Here is a 22,196-nt window from a genome sequence, read left to right as displayed (position 1 = left end):
TTTTTTGAAATACTTTTGTTTTGAATGACTTAACCTACGAGCTATGTGACAGGTAGAATTTTTCAAGTTTGTAATCGTGTATTAACAAGTTTTTAATTAGAATTTTTAGTCGCTGGTGTTCCCAACTTTCCACACACTATTACTAAACTTTAAAGAATAATGTTTAAACAAATTCTTACATATTCTTGTATTATTGCCCATTTGGTCTCACGTAAATACACACGCCCTCTATTAACTTTCGAATCCGCCAGGCGGCGACACGAGTGCGGCTCACAGCGAATGGTACTGCATGGTTTTATAGAACAAAGTTACTACTAGCGCCGCCGCACGGCCTTCTTCAACTCTCGTGACACATTTTTTGCATTGGGCAAAACAGTGGAAGCGCCCCCCTGATTTTCAGTTACAATAATTAATTGTTAATTAAATCAGTTCGCATTTAGGGGGAAAAGTGTGAAATACGTATTTAGATGCTTCAATTGTAAAATAAAATCAGTAGTTTTTGAACGGGCCCTTTACTTTTAATGCGAAAGAAGTTTAGTTTAACCTGATACTGAGCAGTAAGTTTCCTTGTCACAGATGTTTCGGCAATGTATCCATTTTCGATCGCAGTGTCGGGACTGATTGTGAGTTGAAGACCAGAGACGACTTTTACAGATAGTCGAGAAACTGCCACTCGGTCATTTCCAACGCGAACTTCTTTCGCTCCAATCACTCTTCCGGTGATCGGCGAGAGAACTTGCACTTCCGTTCTACCAATACTTCGACCCTGAACTATTCTGCCCTGTATTAAAACAGCGATTCGAGGATCAGAAACTCGGAGCATTGAGAACACCAGGTCTGTGATTCGCAACCACGTTCGGCGATTGACGAAGTAAGAAACCCTTCCGGAATCGTGATCCGCTGCAAGAAACCTGAAGAAAAAAAAATATTATTGTATTTTACAGTATTGAAATATTTCTTCAAGGGGTTCTTATCAAAATCTAATCTTCTCCGGGGTTGCTAGAAAATCCTAATTCCGAAACAGGGTATCTAGCGATTCTTAGGAACAAAATTTAAGGTCTTTTCCAGGTTTTCCAGGTCAAGGAATCAAAGTTTTCCAGGCCTCCTTTTTTAATAAACAAATTAATAATTTTTTGCAAACATGAGTCGTCTTTGTGAAATTTTTAGGAATATTTTTAAATCTTTGAAATCATTTAAGTCTTTGAAATCATTGAAATCTTTTTGAAATATTTTGGCATTTTTCAAAGATTTTCTAAAATCTTTAAAATTCTAGAAATCTTTGAAATCTTTTTTTCTCCTTTTTTCTCTTTTTATCTCCTTTTTTAATAAACAAATTAATAATTTTTTGCAAACATGAGTCGTCTTTGTGAAATTTTTAGGAATATTTTTAAATCTTTGAAATCATTTAAGTCTTTGAAATCATTGAAATCTTTGTGAAATATTTTGGCATTTTTCAAAGATTTTCTAAAATCTTTAAAATTCTAGAAATCTTTGAAATCTTTGTGAACTCTTTCTTCAATCTTTGTTTGCGAAATCTTTTGTGTTTGTTTAAAATTATTGAAGTCTTTTGAAATCTTCTCAAATGCGTCTCTACGTATTTTGTATTCGTGTGAAATCACTGAAATATTTGTGAAATCTTTATGAAATTGGTTGTAATCGTTTAAAATCACTGGAATATTTGAAATCTTTGTTAAATCTTATGAAATCTTATAAAAATTTTGATATCGTTTAAAATATTTAAAATGTTTTTAAATCTTTGAAATCGGTTGTGAAATCTTTTCTGTTCGTTTGAAATTATTAAAATCTTTTCAAACCTTCTCAAATTTGTTGAAACCTTTTGAAATCGTTAAAAACCTTTTAAATGTTTTGAAATCTTTGAAACCTGGTGTACTGTACCCTTGTTGGAATTTTTGAAATTCTTGAAATGTTTTGACATCCTTAAGAATTCTTAAAAATATTTGAGAAATCTTTCGGAAATCTTTTGTAATGGTTTGAAAACTTGTCAAACATTTTTAAATTGTTTAAAATCTTTGAAATTATCGTATTGTTTTGAAATCTTTATGAATGTTTTATGAAATCCTTGAAACTTTTTTGAAATCTTTTGACATCTAGTAAAAAATTTGGAAAATATTTAAAATCTTTGAAATGTTTTGAAATCTTTAAAATATTTTGAAAGTTTTAAAATCTTTATGCAATGCTCGAAATCATAGCGACATGTTTGACATTTTTGTAATCTTTGTGAAATATTTGTGAATTCGTTGGAATTATTTAAATTATTACAAATCTTAGTGAAATCTTTTGATATTTCCTAAAAAAATTTGAAATTGTTTAAAATCTTTGAAATGTTTTCAAATCTTAGAAATGTGGTTTAATACACCCTTTTTTAAATCTTTAAACTCTTTTGTAAGTTTTAAAATGTTTTGAAATGTTCTAAATCTTTATTAAATGTTTGAAATCTTTGTGAAATATTTTGACATGTTTATAAAATCTTTCTTGAATCTTTGTTTGGAAAATCTTTTGTATCCGTTGAAGTTATTGAATTATTTGAAATATTTTGAAATCTTCTCAAATGTTTGAAACCTCTTGAAATCGTTTCAAATTTTTGAAATCTTTCAAATCCGGTGTACTGTAATCTTTTTCAAATCTTTTAAATTCTTTAAATCTTTTAAGTTGTAAAACGTTTGTAAAATTGCTGCGAAATCTTTATTGAAATATAGCGTGAGCGCCTTTTCTAAATCGTTAACATCCGTGAAATCCTTATGAAATTTTAAAAATATTTAAAATATTTTGAAATGTTTAAAATCTTTAGGAATATTTTGTAACTTTTTGAAATCGGTTGTACACTCAAAAACCGAGTAGTCAACCCCTCGAAAAATCCGTTATACGGCCATGGCTTATTCTAATTCTGAAACTGAATTAACATCGAAATTTTAAACTAATAATTTTTATAATTTCTAAGTTGAACACCTCAACAAAAAGTGCCTTAAAAGATCTTTATTTATTCTGTAATAAACGAAATATAAATTATATTTTGACGAATAAAAAAATTTTCAGCAGCAAGATTTTTTCTAAACGAGATGTTTCTTTCATAATAGGCTAAAAGATTTAAATTACTTTTCGCATTTCGATGAAATTACTGTTATAAAAGAAGAAGAAAAAAAAGAATAATTAAAATTCAAGGTTTTCATGAAAAAAATCAAGGAGATTTCCAGATTTTCAAGGTTTAGAAAAAATTCAAGGAGAGTTCCAGGTTTTCAAGGTTATCAAGGTCACTAGACACCCTGCGAAATTCCCTGGCTTTCCCTGACCAATTTTTCATTTTCCCTGACAGTTTCAAATGATCGTTCAGGGTAATCCAAAAATGTGGTGAGACATACATAAAATACATTAATTTTTCACGAAGTAGTTGAGTTTGCAACTCAAACAGATAAATTTTGAACGAAAAATGGAAGTATTACATTTTCAGCTGGTTAAAACGATTAATTTTCAACCATAGTGATGAATTATCGATAAGAAAATAAATGCTCAACGAAAAGTGTAATAGTTGCTAATTAAAATAAAAAAGATTTTTAATTTAAACCAAAAACAACCGTTTTATTCAACCAGAAAAGATGAATTTTCAACAAATAAGTTGAATCCTCGAAAAAAAACAGAATAATTTTTAAACGAAATAAAGGGATTTTCAACAAACAGTTTAATTTTCAACCAAGAATAATTTTTCACTCAATAAAGAAAAATAATATCATCGAAAAATACGAAAAACTAGAAAAAATACGAGCTTTTAACCAACGAAACGAATTTTCCACTAAAAAGGATAAATTTCCAAGTGAAAATAGAATTGTTACATTGCAGGTTAGATGAATAAATTAAAAAAAAATAATTTTCCATCAAAATTTGAACAACTAAATTTTGAGTAAAAATAAATTAATTTTTGACGAAAAAAATTTAATTTTCAGCGAAGCGGTTAAATTTGCAACCAAACCGATGTACTTTGAAGCAGGAAGATTAAATTTGTCTAGAAAAATAACCATTTTTGCACACCAAAATTAAATCTCCAGTTAAAGAAATGAATTTTTAAGTAAAATAATGACCATTCAACCAAAAATGACAAAAAATATAAAAAGACACAAATAATAAATAAATATAAAAAAATACATACATATAAATATATTGTCCATCAAATAAAATAAATTTTTCAAGAAATAGTGAATTTTTCAACCCAAAAGATTAATTTTTGAATGAAGAAGATACATTTGCAACCAAACATGGAATAGTTCAATTTTCAGTGAAGAAAATTAGAATTTTATACGAAATATATTATTTTTAATTTATTAATTTTTTTTATTAAATTAATTTATTTATTATATAATTTTTAAATTTTTTATATAAAATCAGAAGAAAAAAATTATTTTTAACATAAAAGTTCATTTTTAACCAAAGAAATTAATTTTCAGCTAAAATGACGAATCTTTATTAAAAAATTACTTTTTAACCGAATACTTGAAAATTAAACCAAAAAATTTCTTTTTTTGCCAAAAAGGACAAATTTTTAACAGAATACGTGAATGCGCGCGGTTCGCTTCGCTCGCAAGTTTGAGCGCGCCTAGGGCGCACAACTGTTGGTTCTCGCTCTTCGCGCTCGATTATATATTTACCTCGCGCTACGCGCCCGGTCTTTATATTTTCGCACATTCTTGCGCAAACTTTTTAAAATTAAGGCTCAAAACATCCACCACTGTAATTTTGTAATTGTGAATTTTTTCGTTAAAAGAGAGTTTGAGCGCTCCTACGGCATGCAACTGATGGCAATCGCACTCCGCACTTGGTCTTTGCATTTCTTCCACATTCGGGCACAGACCTTTTTAAAATCAAAGGTGACCGGACCGACAACTGTAATTTTGTAATTTTGAACTCTCTTTTGTTAAAGCTCTTTTGGATTTAACGAACACATTCTCATCACGCATCTCGTGCTTCGCACTCGATTTTATCCAACATGTAAACTTTTCTACATTATACATTACACTTTTGTATCAATTATAATACATTTTTATGTAACTCTGTCTGGGATTACTTATTAAAAAATTGCAAAATAAAAAGCAAATTTTATTTATCATGATTATTTTTGTTTTTGTTTCTTATTTTGCTTTAAATTGTATTCTAAGCTGCTCTGAAACATGCATCATTTCAATAAATGTATATCATTACAATTCATAATATGCATAAAAATTGAATCATACTAATTCTTATTTCTTTGTTTTTATCATTTTTTATTTTCAATTTTGTTTTTTACGATTGAATAAAAACTACTGCGCATTTGCATAGGGTCTAATACAGGAATCTATACAGGGTCCTATATAGGAGCCTATGTCCTCTTGCGTCTTTTCTGCGCCTTTTCCAAAAAGTTCATTTTTGCATTTTTTATCTTATGTTTTACGATTAAAAGAAGATCTACTCGTCCAATCAAAAAATGAGTAATAATAAATTTATAGGTCTTTTTAGGCGAACAACTTTTGTCTGGTAATTTAAGTTCGTACCTTGTGTCGTTTTTTCAAACAAATTTAATATTTTTATTTTGAATGATATTTTTTACGACTAAAGCAAAAACTACGTGTCCTATCAAAAATTATAGCTCTTTTTTGGATGAACAATTTTTGTCTCATTTTTTTTTTTCGTAGCTTATATCGAAAAGTGATTCACTATAAATTTGTAGTTCTTCCCAGGGCACGCAGTTTGAGCTTTTTTATTTTTTTCGTATCTTGCATAGTTTGACCGAAAAATGGAATTTTTGAATTTTTCATTATTTTTGGTACGATCAAATTTGGAATGTTCAACTTTTCGAGCAAATTAAAAAAGTTGTTATCGTAGTCCTGTAGGGATTTCAAAAAGCAAAGTTTCTCTTCTCTTGGCTTTTTTTCATATCATGCGTTGTTTGGCTTAAAATGTTCATTTCAGTATTTTGTTTTTTTTGGATTTTGAAAATGCTCTAACTCTGATAATTTTATTTTCATAGAAAAAAGTCATTAGGATAAATTGTTTGAGTTTCTGAGTACTATGAACAACCCTACATACAATTTTTAAATCTTGAAAAAATGTGGTTTCAACCAATTTTTGGTACGATCAAATTTGGAATTTTTAACTATTCGACCAAATTAAAAAAAATGTTATCGTAATCTTGTAGGGCTTTTAAAAAGTAACGTTTTTTTCTCCTGACTTTTTTTCGTATCATGCGTTGTTTGGCTTAAAATGTTCATTTTAATTTGTTTTTTTTTGGATTTTAAAAATGTTCTAACTCTGGTCATTTTTGATTTTTCAAAAAAAAGTAATTTGGATAAATTGTTCAACTTTTTGAATACGAAAAATAATCGCGCATAGAATTTTGGAATTTTTAAAAAAGTGGTCTCAAAAATATTCAAAATATGCCCACTTTTTGAATTTTTATCCAAAATGGCTGGCTAACGAACTTGACCTTTAGTTTAAGACAATAAACGAGTGTGCCAAAGGGCAATCTATTAGATTAATTTTTTCGAAAGTTATCGTCTTCACAGACAGACATACAGACACATTCGTAAAAACCTGTTTTTCGGTTTCAGAGGGTATCAAAACGTGGACATTTGATAAAAACTGGGGGGTCAAATTTTACACAAATCTAATACCTTCTCTGATGAGAATGTAATATAAATTTTTAACTTAAAATAGAATAGTTAAATTTTCAGTTAAGATTTATTACAAAGAAATTAATTTTTAACCAAGGAGATGAAGTTTCAAATAATGTAATAGTTGATGTTTCAATTTAAAAAGATTTTTATTTCAAACTAAGAACAGTAGAATGAAATAAAAAAGACGAATTTTCAACAAAATAGTGGAATCCCCAACCAAAACAAATTAATTTAAAAAAAATAATAATAATTTTCGACGAAACAGTTCAATTTTAAACAAATAAAAAAATGGTGGTCAACCAAAACAACGAACTTTTAACAAAGTAGTTCCACTTTTAACTAAGTATTTGAATTTTCAACAAAAAAAAAGGATTAATTTTCCAAAAAATTGTTATAGTTGAAATTGGAACTAAAAAGATTTTCACTTTGAATACAAAACAGTTGAGTTTAACAAAAAAATACGATTTTTGAACAAAAGAGTTGAATCCTCAACCAAAGCAACTTATTTTTTTTTTAATTTAACAAAAGAATTAAATTTTGAACAAAGAAAAAGGGTTTTCAACTGATATGATGAATTATGAACAAAAAAAATAATAATTTGTAACAAACTAGTTGAATTTTCAACTAAAAAAGAATAATTCTCGACGAAAAACCTAATAGTTGAGATTTTAATTCAAAAAGGTTTAATTCAACCGAAAAAGACGAATTTTTAAGATTTTCAATAAATCATGAATCATCAACCGAAAAAATGAACTTTTAACAAAGCAGTTCTATTTCAACTACGAAGTTGAATTTCCAGCAGCAACAAAATAATTCTCAATAAAAAATGTACTAGTTGATATTTCAACTGAAAAAGATTTTCATTTCGGACAAAAAACATTTGAATTCAAACAAAAAAGACGAATTTTCAAGCAATAGTAATCAATTTTTAAGAAACGTGTTAAATTTTCATCATAATACTAAAATTCACTTCAACTTTAGTTTATCAAAAATTACCTGACTTTCTCCAACCACTTAAAAATGTCCAGACTGTTAAAATACAGAACTACAGTACAGAATTTAAAAACCCTGATCTGTTGTAATAAAGAAATGATTTAGAATAGTACTTTCCAGATATGCCAGACTCTTTAGCAATTTATTCAAAGGATTTAAAAGATAAAACGGTACCTCGCATGAATTTCGACAGGACTCTGTTGGAAGCGAAGTCTGCAATTTGCAGGAGAATTTCTGTCGATGGAATTGATTTCATCCCATTTGTGTCCACGAAATCTCAAGGAACCATCATCCTCCTCCTCCTCATCTTCATCCAAATCTTCCTCCTCCTCTTCCTCCTCCTCATTCTCCTCCTCCACTGTCTCGTCGTCCGTCTCCAAATCCGTAGATTCAGTTGCAGCGTCTGAACTCCTTTTCTTCACGGCTGTTTTTGCATTTTCAACTTCTTCGGATGCGGTTGCGTTGAGACTTCGTTTGTTTTTCGAGATCGAATGATCTTCGGGTACTTTCCAACTCTTGATTTGATTGAGTCGGGCGTCACTCACACTGACTTCCAGAGGAAATTCCGGCATCCAAACTGTGAATCGGGCGAGACCAGTGTAAGTGCCATATTTCACGAGAACGGATGCATTACTCGAGCCTCGGATCTCGGATCCATCAACGTAGACGCTGCTACAAGAAGAGGATACCTGAAAAATATTTAATTATTTGGCATTGCAAAAAAGTCGCTCAATTTTGAGGAATTACAGGGATCACAGAGCAAAAGCAAAAGTCTGAGAAAAAATTTAATTAATTAAATACATAAATTTTATATGTTCAGTGGAGCGAAGTAAAATGCTAAAATTAATCGAACCGTTTGAGCTAAGGGGTAACAATTTGTGAGTTGACATCCAAAACAAGTAAAGAAAGACAATTTGAAATCGGTTAATATCCAGGGTGGCGACTATTTTTTTTTCATTTTTTTCACCGGGCTTTCTGCCGGTTGAAAAAATATATATACTGCTATTGCGAAAAGTGCAATCTTTCACGTATGAGCAATCATAATAAGTAGGATGAGAAAAATGTAGTGCCTGATAATTTATTATTAGGCATTAAACTAACTTAATAATATATTTATATTTAGTAATATAACTTATGATCATCAGAGAGAGCCCTATAAACTTAAAATCACAGATTGTTATAACTTTAAGTAACTTAGAAGATTATCGATTCAGATAATTTTTAAAAAACATTTTTTTTTAATATTTCAATTTTTTTTATCAAATGCTAGCATTAGGCAGCCAGAATAGTCTAAAATGCGAACTAGTACGCTCGCACACGAAACGTAATGTGGGTGGTCAACCAATCCCAAGTAACTACCGATTTCGTGTAATTTCGTAATATTTCTTCTTTTCCTAAATCACGATAAAGTTTTTTTCCGAGAAGGCACAATGAGAAAATGTTTCTTTGGTTCAAGCTGAATAAATTTCGAGTTCGACATATTCAACTTGTTTTTAAATGTTTGCATATGGCTCAGTCCTAAAAAAACATGTTTTTGCACATTTAAAAAAAAAGACGGTTATTTAGCAGAAAATTTATTTCTAAATTTAGTACTTTTTTATTATTCTTTACTAGTGAAAACTGTAAACATAACAAATTCATCATAATTTTTTAACCATAAAGAAATATGTTGAACTTGAAACCTCAAGAGTAACTTAAGTGACTCTAATAAAATTCTTAAAAATTTAAAAGAACATTTTTGAAGAAACTTTCAAAAATAAAAAATAAATAAAATTCCTTCGAATTAAGTAAAATGGGAATAAAAAGAAGTCAGGGCGAATTTAGCAGAATTATTCTGTTTAATTCGCCCTAACTTCTGTTTACTCTCATTCTACTTAATTCAATGGAAACACATGAAATGAAAAGGAATTCCAAAGAATTCAGGATAAATAAGTATGAATTTAGTGTGAATTCCAAATTAATTCAAATTCAAATTCAAAAAAATTCAAAAAAAAAAAATATCCCATCGATTTAAGTAAAATTGGAGTAAATTCAGAAGAATTCAATAAAATTTCAGAGATTTCGATAAAATTCACAAAAATTCAAAGGTATAAAATTTAACAATATTTAAAAAATAAAAAAAATGTTCATCGAATTGAGTAATAAAATATGTTTGAACTGAATTCAGGGGGTTTTCAACATGATTTAAGTAAATTGGACAAACAAACAAAAAATCAATGAATTAACGAAAATTCCAATAAAATATTATAAAATCCCGCGAAAATTCTATGAATTTTCATGATTTTTCCTGAAATCCTGAAGAATTAATTAAAATACCTTTAGAGCTCTTAAAATCCTCAAAAAACTTATTATACTTATTACACTTATATACTACTTATTATAACTTATTTCATATCTCTCGAAATTCTCAGAAATTCTTTACAAATGCATGCAAATTTTTTCAAATCCTTTAAGATAATTAAAATCTTAGGAAATGTCTAGAACTTTTTACAATAAAAATTCCTTGAAAATTTGTTAAATACTTTAAAATACTTCAAATTCTTTGAAATACCTACGAATCATTGATATCAATAAAAAATTACTTGCGATATTTTTAATTTCCCTAAAATATTGCCAATCCTTTAAAATCATTCTTAATCCCTTGAAACTTTTTTAATCAGCTGTAAATGATTTAGAATCTTTTAAAATACCCTAAAATATTTCAAATCTTTGGAATTTTCATTAAATTACTGAAATAAATTAAAAATTCGATTGCATTTTTTAAAATACCCTAAAATGTTATAAATTCTATACATTTTTGTATGTAAGTCCATTCAAAAATATAAAAACTTTTGAATATTTTTTGACATTTTTAAAAATAACATAAAATCTTCAAAATTATTTGGAATCACTTCATCAAATTTGTTGAAATCCATTTAAAATACGCAAAGATATTTCAAATACTTTGAAATATTTTGAAATCCCATTCAATTTAAAAAATATCTCTAAAAATTCTTTGGAATTCTTTAAAATACCCTAATATCTTTAAAATTCTTTAAAGTCTTTGGTAATATCTTGAAATATTTGAATATCTCTTTAATCATACGAGAAGAATAAAAAAAATTTTAATTCCATTGAACTGAGTAAATTCCGAAGAATTCAAGTAAATTAAAAAAATTCTAAATAAATTTAAATAAACTGCAATAAATATTTGAAAATCTCTTCAAATCTATCAAACACTACGAAATTTCTCCCATTTTGAGAATAAATTTTTTCAAATCAATAAATATATTATAAAATCCCGTGAAATTACATGTAATGTGATATTTCTTGACACCCTGGAAGATTGATTAAAACACCCTAAGAGCATTAAAAATCCATTAAGGTAACTGAAATCCTCGTTTCAATTATAATTTATGTTGGCGATAATTCGAAATGAAAACTAAATTGTAAATACCCTTCAATTTTTGTTATACTCTTATATAGAATCGAAAAATAAAGAAAATAAAATTGTTTCCTTCATCAAATTTTTTCGTTGAAAAGAGCTTTATAATACAAACCTTAAGGACACTTTCATCTTCAGAGTGGCAGGAAGATTGCAGAGTTACATCAGCTACTTTTCCTGCTTGGCTTACGATGAAAACCTTCATTGCTTGAGAAACTTGTCTTCCGGTAAGCACCGCTGTATTCATTACTTCCCAGTTCTAGAAACATAAAAAGATCACGTCTTAAAATGAGTACAGTGGGTACAATACGAAAAATGAGAACCTGCTACATAACATATCGTTTCAACAAACGTTTCTTTCTAAAACATAGTATATTGACATAGTTTAAAACTTTAAACCACTGGTGTAGTCGAGGCCTTACTTTTTTGCAGGCCTCGCTGCACCAACTCACTTTCTTGCCACACGGAAAATTTTTCCACGCTGCAAAAGAAAATTTCTGTAAATATCGACTGCGTTTTTGTAATTGTACCAAAACATGTAAAATAACTTCGTTAAAAATAGTGAACTTTCAACTGTAAAAGTAAAAACAACACATTAAATGTACAGCTTTTACAAAATTTTGGGAAAGTACCTTTCTGAAAGTAGGAAATAATTGAGTAAAATTATTTCCTATTTTCAGAGATGTGAATTCCCCAAATTTGGTAAAAATACTATATTGAAATTGGTGTTTTTAACTTTTCTAGTTAGAAGTTCATTATTTCGAACGCAGTTATTTTACAGGTTTTGGTACAATTACAAAAATGCAATGGATATTTATAAAAAAAAATGATTACAGTGCAGTTATGGGCCATCCATAAACTAAAGCAACAATTTTAGGCTTTTTGGACCTCCCCCTTCCTCTCAAGTAACGTAACCGTTGACTAAAAATAGATTTTACGTTTATAAATTTTACAAAAATAAAATTAATGTAGGTAACATTTGGAATTCAATATGAAATAGTTTAACATCCTAATATTTTAGGCTCAAATATAATGCATTTCAAATAAAATAGCTGAATTTTCCACAAACCAAACTTTTTTACCCAAATAGATGAATTTGCAAAACCAAGTAAAAAAAAATATTTTTAACAAACAGTTGCTTTAATAACCAAATAGATGAACTTTCCCGTTTTCCAAAAATATAGTCAAGGATTTAATCAAATGGTACAATTTTCAAGCCAAAAGACCATTTTTTTCGAAAACAGTTAAATTTTTAACAAAAAAGTTACTTTGTAACCAAGAAAGATGAATATATTCAACCAAAAAGAATGGGTTTTCTACCATAAAAGATGATTTTTTAACAACATAGTTAATTACTGGTTTCCCACAATAATTCGATTTTTAACAAAATAGTTGACTTTCTAATCAAATAGTTGAGTTCTTAGCATAAACTATGCATTTTCCATTAAATAGTCGAATTCTAGAAATAAAAGACATTTTTTAGAAAAAAGTTAAATTTTCATTAAAAAAAAAAAGTTTATTTGTGGACAAGAAACATAACTTTTCTACCATGAAAGATGAAATATAATTTTCTATCAAGAAGGATGACTTCTAACAAGTCAGTTGAATTCTCAACTAAAAAGATGACCTTTCAACAAACGAGAATAATTGTGCACCCAAAATGACGACTTTTTAACAAAATATATGCATTTTCTACCAAATAGTTAAATTTGCAATCAAAAAGTTGAATTTTCAACATAGAAGATGAATTTTATAGCTGAAAAGACGACTTTTCAACAAAATAGATGAATTTTCTGCCAAATAGTTGAAGTTTTAGAAAAAAATTTAAAACAAAAAAAAAACGAATTTTCAAACAAAATTCTTCAACTCTCAACCAAAAAGATGCATTTTCGATCGAAAATATTAATTTTATATCAAAAACCACGAATTTAGAACTTATAAATTAAATAGGATAAAGTTTTAAGCAATCATGACATGGTTAAATTTTCAGAAAAAAATATTGAACGAAAAAAAATTAGTTTTCTACCAAGTTGATAAATTTTCGATCAAAGAGATGAATTTTCGACCAAGGAATATGAATTTTTAATCATATAGTTGAATTCTCAACTAAAAAAATTAACTTTCAATAAACGAGAATAATTTTTTACCCAAAAAGACGATTTTTTAATCAAATATATGAATTTTCAACAAAGAAGATTAACTTTCTACCTAAAAAGATGACTTTTCAACCGAATAGATAAATTTACTACCAAATAGTTGAATTTTTAACTTATACAAGAGAATATAGTTTCACCCATAAATGAACTCGTTAAATTTTCAGATAAAAACTCTGATAAAAAAATTACTTTTAAACAAAATAAAAAACCAATTTTCAACAAAATTGTTCAATTCTCATCCAAAAAGATGCATTTTTGACCAAGAAGATTAGTTTTCTATCAAAAAAGACGCATTCTATTGAATTCCAAATCTAAAAACAGAAATTCTCTAATTTTAAAAGAATTTTTTTTATTTTAACAGGTACCAGTTTTGACTTGAAATTTCCATGTAAAATACAGGGGGGAAATCACTTTTTTGAGTTTTTAAAATAATTTGTTAGGGTTTGCAAAAATATGACGGGAAAGTATGGAGTCTGTAGAGAATTATCTAACGAAGAATTTCGTGTATCAGACATATAAGTTTGACACCCCTAAAACACCCCACGACTTCCTTAAAACTATACATAAAACCAAAAATGTCAATTCTTCATGAAATCGACCTTTTGAACACTGTATTCTCGTTTTTTTTTTACTTCAAATTATTCATATTGGTCTAGTGGAATATTTATTATCATTGGTTAATTAAATTTTAAATATTTAAACAAATGGAATTTGTTTAAATAATTTCCTTTCGAATTTTTTAAAAATAAAAATTATTACTGTGGGTCTATTGGAATATTTATCAGTAATAATTAATTACTGAATAAAAATTAATTTAATAATAACTAATTTATCAGTAATATTTAAGTAATAATTTTTATTGATTTTTTTAAATAAAATGAATCGAACAATGTTGATAAATATTCCACTGAAGAAATATTAATAATGTTTATTTAAAAAAATTATTTAGGCAAATCCCATTTGTTCAAATTTTATGAAGAATTGACATTTTTGGTTTTAAGGGTATTTTTCAGGTACTCGTGGGGGTGTGTTAGGGGTGTCAAACTTATATGCCTGATACATTAAATTCTTCGTTAGATAATTCTCTACAGGCCCCCATACTTTCCCGTCACATTTTTGCAAACCATGAAAAACTTTTGTTAAACTCAAAAAAGTGACTTTCCCCATGCATTTCACATGGGAAACTCAAGTCAAAACAGGCACCTGTTAAAATAAAAAAAAAATAAAAAAAATTAGGGAATACAGGATAAGGCTTTAACAAAATATGGAATAGTTCAATTTTCAGATAAAAAAATAATTTTTAACAAAAAAAAAACAAGATCATTAATGATAAAAAGAGATATTTTGAGTTCCATTCATGTAAAAAACTACGAATTTTGCCGATGTTTCGCGAAAATTGCAGTTCACTTATTAAAGAATATTCACGCCCTGAAGAAGCAAACTACGATGTTGGCGAAACGTCTGCAAAATTCATCGTTTTTTACACAATTGGAACCCTAAAATATCTCTTTTTATCAAAATGAATCATCGTGAAAGCATTAAATCTATTATTAAAGATCATTAATGTTTTAAAGTCATAAAGACGAATTATCTACAAAAAGTTGAATTTTTAACTAAAAAATATGATTTTTTAACCAAAAAGCTAAAGTTTCAACTAAAAAAAGTAATCAATTTTTAACCAAATATTCAAATTTTCAACAAAAAATGGAATAGTTTCATTGTTAGTTTATAAAATGTATTTTTGAACAAACATGAAAAGAATTTTCCTCCAAATAGTTAAATTTCCAACAAAGCAGTTGAACCTTTGGTAAAAATGATTTTGTTTTATCTGCTCTATCTAAGTTCGTTTCTTGTTCGTTTATGGAAAGTATAACCAGACGACTTTTTCCTTTAGGACGACATCGCTGGTTTAAATCCATTGTTAGTAGCATTAAAAAGGGCTCTTGTTGGACTTTACTTTTCATTACTCGTATTTCATCCTGAATTCGAAACTCAATTTCACATTTAATCGTCTAGTAATTATTCATGGAGATTAATTCATAACGCTTTCGTCCTTACGAAGTAGATTATTATTTCCAAAAGCTATTTGATTTAACAGGATTAAAACTAGATCTCTGATTAAAGATGTTGAAATATTAAAAATGTGCACAAATCTCCTAGATTGTTTAATTTTTAAGACTTAAAGTATAAGAATTTAATTTTGAGGCTTTTAAATTTTATGATCTGGAAATTTATTTTACGTATAAATAAACACACACACACATACACACACATGTATATATTTGATTAAGAAATTACTTTATTGGTTGAAAATTTAACTATTTTGTTAAAAAGATATCCTTTTTGCTAGAAAATTATAATTTTTTTTTAATTCAACGATTTGGTTGAAAATAACTACATGGTTGAAAATTCTACTGTTTTGCAGAAAAAACATTTTTTTGGTTGATTTTTTTTTTAATCCAACTGTTTTGAATAAAAATGAATACCTTTTTTTTTGTTAAAATATCCACTTTTACATTTTTTATTGAGGATTCATATTTTTTGGTAGAAAGTTGAACTACTGTCTTCATTCATAAGAAACAGTAAGATTTTACTCCCCCCTCCTGAAATCGTCTTACTTATTATGATTAAGTCGGTAAAAATTACAAATCCTAAAAAATAGGGTCACGTGGTTGAAAATTTCAGAAAAAACCTTTACGTATAATTGATGTGCAGTCCCCAGGGGGGGCTAGAGCCTAGAAGACCCCAGAGATAGAATTGAAGCCTCTAAGAAGTGGCTGAAAGAGGTAAAACTGGCTGTCTCTTTAAAATGGGATAAAATGAATAAAAGATAGCTGAGTGTAAATTGATGTTCGGAGAATGGGATAGTTAAATTCACTAGACCGAATGCCTGGTTATCGATCCAACGAGGCTTTTGCACACTATGGCTACCGGCCTCTCAAACGGTCGTATGTCTTGGTCCATCTTCACACCGAGGAGAAGCAGAGGCGAGAGAGACCAAGTTCGCTGAAAGACCTCAGCCCCCGGGGGATTTTCTCTGAGACACGACGAAGTTCATGCCCAGGTACTGTCGGACTTTCGTACAAACATTCTACTTAGTTTGCGACCCAGTGTCAAGCACAGCGGCGACGTGTCTGTAATACCATCAGCAAATAGAAAAGAGGAAGAGAAGAAGAGCCCCTCAGAGGGGCGAAAAGGGCTGCTTAATTAAAAACTTTACTATCCCTATCGAGCAAGACGTCGGCAGTTACAGAACCGGATATGCAGGAAGCTTAGAGTTTCTAACGAATTCTACCAATCAGTGCCTCCGGAAAGCAAATAATGTGGGATTATTTTCACCTGGTGGAAACCTTAATCAAAATCTCTATATTTTAATTTTTAATTTAATTTACTCTGCCTGATTAGTCTTCACTCTTTAAAATTCAATAACTATTGCTATATGAGGGTGGCGATTCGGCGGACCACTTCAAATTCTTAGTCATTTCCGTGTTTTTCCCGGTCAACTTTTTCCATTTTCCCGGTTAACTAAAAGTAACATATTCATATTAGCCGCAACAAGCAAACCTTTATTATAATTCATTACGTTCATTCTAAATATCTTTAAACACAACAAAAGAAAACATTAGAAAATAAATGAATTTTGAAGAGAAAAAAAACACTTAAATTTTCACTAGAAAATAATTATTATTTACAAAAAATGGAATAGTTCAAGTTTCTGTCGAAGTAGTCATTTTTCTAATAAAATTGAAAATCTTCAACTGGAATAGTTCAATTTTAAACCAAAAAGAGGAATTGTCAACTAAAACCTTGAATACTTAAGTAAACACTTAAATTTTCAAACAAAAAGACGAATTTGTAAACAAGAAGATTAATTTTTAGATAAAAAATTAATTTTCTACCAAAGAATACAATTTTTCAACTAATTACATTACTTTTTAACGAAATATTTGAATTCTAAATTAAAAGAGACAAATTTTTAATTAAACAGTTGAATTTTGAACTAAAGAAAAAATAATTTTCAACCGAAAATGGAATAGTAACATGCTTAGTTCAAAAAATTAATTTTAAACCAAACATAACAGTTAACTGGAATACTTTAATTTTTCACCGACAAAAAAGATTTCCAAACAAGATTAACTTCCAGAGAAAAAGATAATTTTCTGCAAAAAATCGATTTTCCACAAAGTCAATGATTTTTTAAACAAATAGTTGAATTTTCAATTAAAAAAGAATTTTTTTATCCAAATTGTTGAATTTTTAACTAGAAAACATCAATTTTTATCTACAAATGGTTTTCAGTTAAAGAAATTCATTTTTAACCAAACTGATGAATTTTCAACTAAAATGATGAATGTTAACTGGAATAGTTGTATTTTAGGCCAAAAAGATAAATTTCTACCGCAAAGAGTAATTTTTTACAAACAAAAAAAAATTAATGAAATAGATAAATTTTCAAATAAATAGTTCAATTTGTAAACGCAAAATTTCAATTTTTAAATAATAGTTGAATTTCCACCAAAAAAATATCAATTGATTTTCAAGAATGTAGTCACATTTTCAATAACAGGTGAACTTTATATTAAAGTGATAAATCTTTAACCAACAAAATAAATTTCCTGTCAAATCGCAACCCTGTCAGGATGGCGATTCGGCGGACGGTTTTAAATTTCCGATCATTTCCCGGTTTTCCCGGAGAAGTTTTTCAATTTTCTCGGTCAACTGCAAGTAACATTCATTTTTGTCGCAAAAGTCAAACATTTATTTTAAATCATGACGTTCATTCTGATTATCCTGTAAGACAACAAAGCAAAAAATTGCAAAATAAATGAATTTTTAAATAAATGTATAATTCTTCAACTGGAATAGTGGAATTTTACACCAAACTGATGAATTTTCAAATAAAATGATGAATTAAAAAAAAAATGGATTAATTTTCAAACAAAAAGAATTATTTTCTACCGAAAGTACCACTTTTAAACAAAATACATGAATTTTAACGAAATAATTGAATTTTTAATAACAAAAGACAAATTTTCAACCAAATAGTTAAATTTTGAACTAGAAAAAAAAAACAATTATCGACAGAAAATGGAATAGTTACATTTTTAGTCGAACAAATGAATTTTTATCTTAAATAATCAAATTTTAACTAAAATGGTGAATTCCAAACTGGAACAGTCGAATTTTAAACCAAAAAAATGAATTTTCAACTCAAAAAATGAATCTTTAACTCGAAAAGTTGAACTTTCAACAACAAAAAATGATTTTTACTAAAAAAGATCAAATGTCAACCAAAACTTAAATCAATAACTTTTAAGTTAAGAAAATCAATGTTCAGCCGAAAAAGACGAATTTTCAACTAAAAAATTATGGGTTTTCAACCAAAAATTAAATAATTAATTAGATTTGCAGTAAAAAAATGAATGTTTAACAACAACAAAAATGAATTTTCAACTAAAATTATGGAATACTCAACTAAAAAAGAAACAAATTTTTAACAAAATATTTAAATTTTCTGTAAAAAAATTCCTTTTAATCCAAAGAAAAAACAAGTTTACAATTAAATAGCTTACTTTTCAGTCAAAGAAATGAATGTTTAAAAAAATGATGAATCTTCAATAAAAAAAATTAATTTTTAACAAGAGTTCATTTTTTAAGCAAGTAAATTTATTTCTAACCATGAAAATGAATTTTTAACTAAAATGATGAATATTTAACTAAAATACTTAAATTTTTAACCAAAAGGAAGAATTTGTAAACAATGATATTAACATTCAAAGAAAAAAATCATTTTCTACCAAAAAAAAGTCATTTTTTTAAAAAACAAAAAACCTGAATTGTCAATGAAATGAATAAATTTTTTATTAAAAAAGACAAATTTATGTCCCAATTGTTAAAAAATATCACCTTTTAACCAAATAGTGAAATTTTCATCCAAAAGTGATAAAATTTCAAAAAAAAAAAGTTTAATTTCCCGTTAAAAATCTAATTTTTAACCAAAAAAATCGGGTTTTCTGAAAAATATTTCAATTTTTCAAAGTAGTTACGTTTCTTTTTTAAATAGATGCATTTTCGATTAAAATTATGAATCTTCTAATAAAAAAATTAATTTTTAATAAAGGAGTGTGGCTTTTAACTGCAAGTAGTTCAATTTTCCAGAAAAAAATGTAAATTCCCAACGAAAAATATTATAATTCAGGAATATTTCCACTTCGAAATAACAATAATCTAGAATTCACGTTTCTAAATAGACAAAAGTTATTAAAATAATGATAACTTGAATTTTGCTACAATCAGAAGTAAATTCCTGGTTTTTTTATTAAACTCCCGGTTTCCCGGTCAAGTGCAGGATTTTTTTTCAGTGAAGGGATTGCATGGAATTGCATGATATTGTATACGAGTGCAAAGAGAGTGTACACCAACTTGTAGGAGTAATTAGCCCCTCGAATAAGAATTAAATCCTTGAAAACAGAAATGGTTCTCGTCGAGATTTCGAGTCTTTTATCTGGCAAGGGTTTTATCTTGATGGGTTTTTTTTGTAGAGTATCAAGTGCGTGTGTGTTGATACAGCTCTGATTAAATAATAATAATAATAATAATAATAATCAGATGGGGAGGCACTCACCTTTGAAATGGGTAGAACCGCCTGAATATCATCCTTCTGTATCTCAAGGCGCGCTTGCACCTTTCCCCTTTCCACATGATGGTGATGATGATGCTGCTGCTGCTGATGTTGGCTTAACTGATACATGCCAGGTATGGAAACGTTATCCTCCTCGCCTTCGAAGGCATATCGTACGCTCCACACGATTCTACCCCCATCCCAGTTACCACCTCCTGCACCCTCGTCACTCGCCTCCAGTAGCATCGTCATAATCTCCTCCGCCGACCTACCAACAAAAAGAAAATCTCATCTTGAGTGCAGGGTAAACACATTATTAGAAGAATTCAAAGCAGGAAAGAACCGAGGGCAGGAAAACGATTTTGCCCGAATGTCTTACAAAATAAACAAAATTCTTCACTGGAATTTTCCATACAAATTTCTCAACCATATTGCAGGGTGGTCACCCACCCGGGAGAATCGGGAGAGAGCCGAGGCGAAGTTGAATCTAGAGAGAAAACCGGGACTAAAATATTATACAGGAAGATTTGCCGCGTTTCATAATACGCGCGTTTTGTAGCTTCAAAATCGATGTCTTTATTCCAACAAAATAGCTGAAGTTTTGACCAAAAGAACTAAATTATGAACCCTAAATATAAAAGTACATTTTTCAATTTAAAAAATTAATTTACAGGAAGATATGACTTTTCTATAAAAAGATGAAATTTTATTCCGTAAGGACGCATCTTCTATCCGTAAAGACAAATGTTCAACAAAAAAGTTTTGGAAATAGTTGAATTTTTAACTATAATGATGAATCTTCCAAAACAAGAAATTAATCTTTAAAAAAAAAGTTCATTTTTCAACCAAAAAGTTGCATTTTTTAACAAAACAGATCAGATTTATACTAAAAGAGCAAAATTGGTTAAAAATTAATTTCGCTGCTTGTTAATAATATAACTATTTTGTTAAATTTAATCTTCTTGGTTGAAAAATCATCTGTTTGGTTGAAAATTTAAGTACATATTTCTTTGAAAATTTATTTTATTTGTTTGAAAATTCATGTTTTTACTATAAACTATTCTAGATCTGGTTCTAAATTAATTTCATTGATACTTTAACTAATTTTTGGAAAATTCTTTCTTTTTTTGTTAAAAACTTCTCTTTTTTTAGTTTAAAATTCATGTATTTTGTTGAGAATCAATTATTTTGGAGGAAAATTCATTTTTATTTGGTTGGAAGTTTAACTAGTCAGTTGAAAATTCCTTAAAAAGTTTAAATGTTCGGTTCAAAATTCATGTATTTAGGGACGTGTACAACTTACGTCAGTATAGTAGGGGAAGGGGATGTTTATCATATCTGACGTACCCTTACGTGGGGGAGGGGCGGTCAAAATTTACAATTACGTGAGAAAATATCTTCTTGTCTGGCTCCTTCAAAAATGTTCAAACGACGGTAAAAGTTATTTAATTTAATTTAAGAATGAATTCCCTTACACACTATTTGCAGTTATCATATTTCAATTCACGTAAAGACTGTTCTAAAATGTACTCAATTAATTATGATACATTCATTTTGATACACACGGTATTTTATACGCTATTTTTCTAATGAGCCGAATGTATCGTTACGTTGTTATATTAAATCATATTATTATATGTTAAATGTACGTAGGTGGTCGATTACAGCAACAAACATGGAATGACTCTAATGAAAATGCAAGATTTCTTTCGCTTTTTCAAAGATTATCATTAAAGATACCAATTTATCATGAATCGTTTACTGAAATGCCTTATGATTATTATAGTCTTACTGTTCGCGAACAATTAAGTGGTCGAATCTGTGAAACGTGTGGATTATATTTTGCTTAAAAAAATGGCGCGATCTCACATATGTAATTATTAGGGCATTCAATTAATAAGGCGAGAGAAAAAAGAAGAATTAAATCGAAGTCGATTCTTAAAACTCGAGGGTCCGCAGAATTGTGCATTTTGCTTGAAGAAAATGGTCAAGAAAATTATGCAGAATGGATTGAATCAGAACATCTAGAAATTGAATCTGAAGACTGTTCTATTCAAACTGTGTTATCTGATCAACCTTCGATACTAGTGATAAATTCTATAGATAATTGGCTAATCAACCCCTTTTCTGTCAAGGGAAACTAAAATATTACATTTTTTTATTATAAAATCATTATTTAAACTAATAATTATGTGAATCAAATAAAAGTAGTGTACAATGAATAAATTAGGGATATTTGATTTATTTATATATCATACATACATTTTATACCCTTCAATTTAAAAAAAAACTTACATAAAAATGGGGGAGGGGATCTTGTAAAACTTATGATCTCTTGCGAGAGG

General features: G+C 28.2%; 1 protein-coding gene across 1 annotated transcript in view; it reads right to left on the bottom strand.

The window, feature by feature from the left end:
* LOC117175193 (transmembrane protein 132E) overlaps positions 1 to 22,196 on the bottom strand; it is a 182,679-nt gene that overhangs the window by 24,074 nt on the left and 136,409 nt on the right. The window contains exons 5-8 of the mRNA XM_033364822.1: positions 19,855 to 20,119; positions 11,189 to 11,332; positions 7,824 to 8,338; positions 545 to 911 (exon numbers count right to left, since the gene is read on the bottom strand). Coding sequence (XP_033220713.1) covers positions 545 to 911; positions 7,824 to 8,338; positions 11,189 to 11,332; positions 19,855 to 20,119 — 1,291 coding nt within the window. The remainder of the gene's footprint in view (positions 1 to 544; positions 912 to 7,823; positions 8,339 to 11,188; positions 11,333 to 19,854; positions 20,120 to 22,196) is intronic.

This window comes from Belonocnema kinseyi, chromosome 6 (genome assembly GCF_010883055.1).
Source record: "Belonocnema kinseyi isolate 2016_QV_RU_SX_M_011 chromosome 6, B_treatae_v1, whole genome shotgun sequence".
Lineage (NCBI taxonomy): Eukaryota > Metazoa > Arthropoda > Insecta > Hymenoptera > Cynipidae > Belonocnema > Belonocnema kinseyi.
The sequence above is the reverse complement of the archived record's forward strand: the minus strand, read 5'-3'. Positions and strand labels throughout refer to the sequence as shown.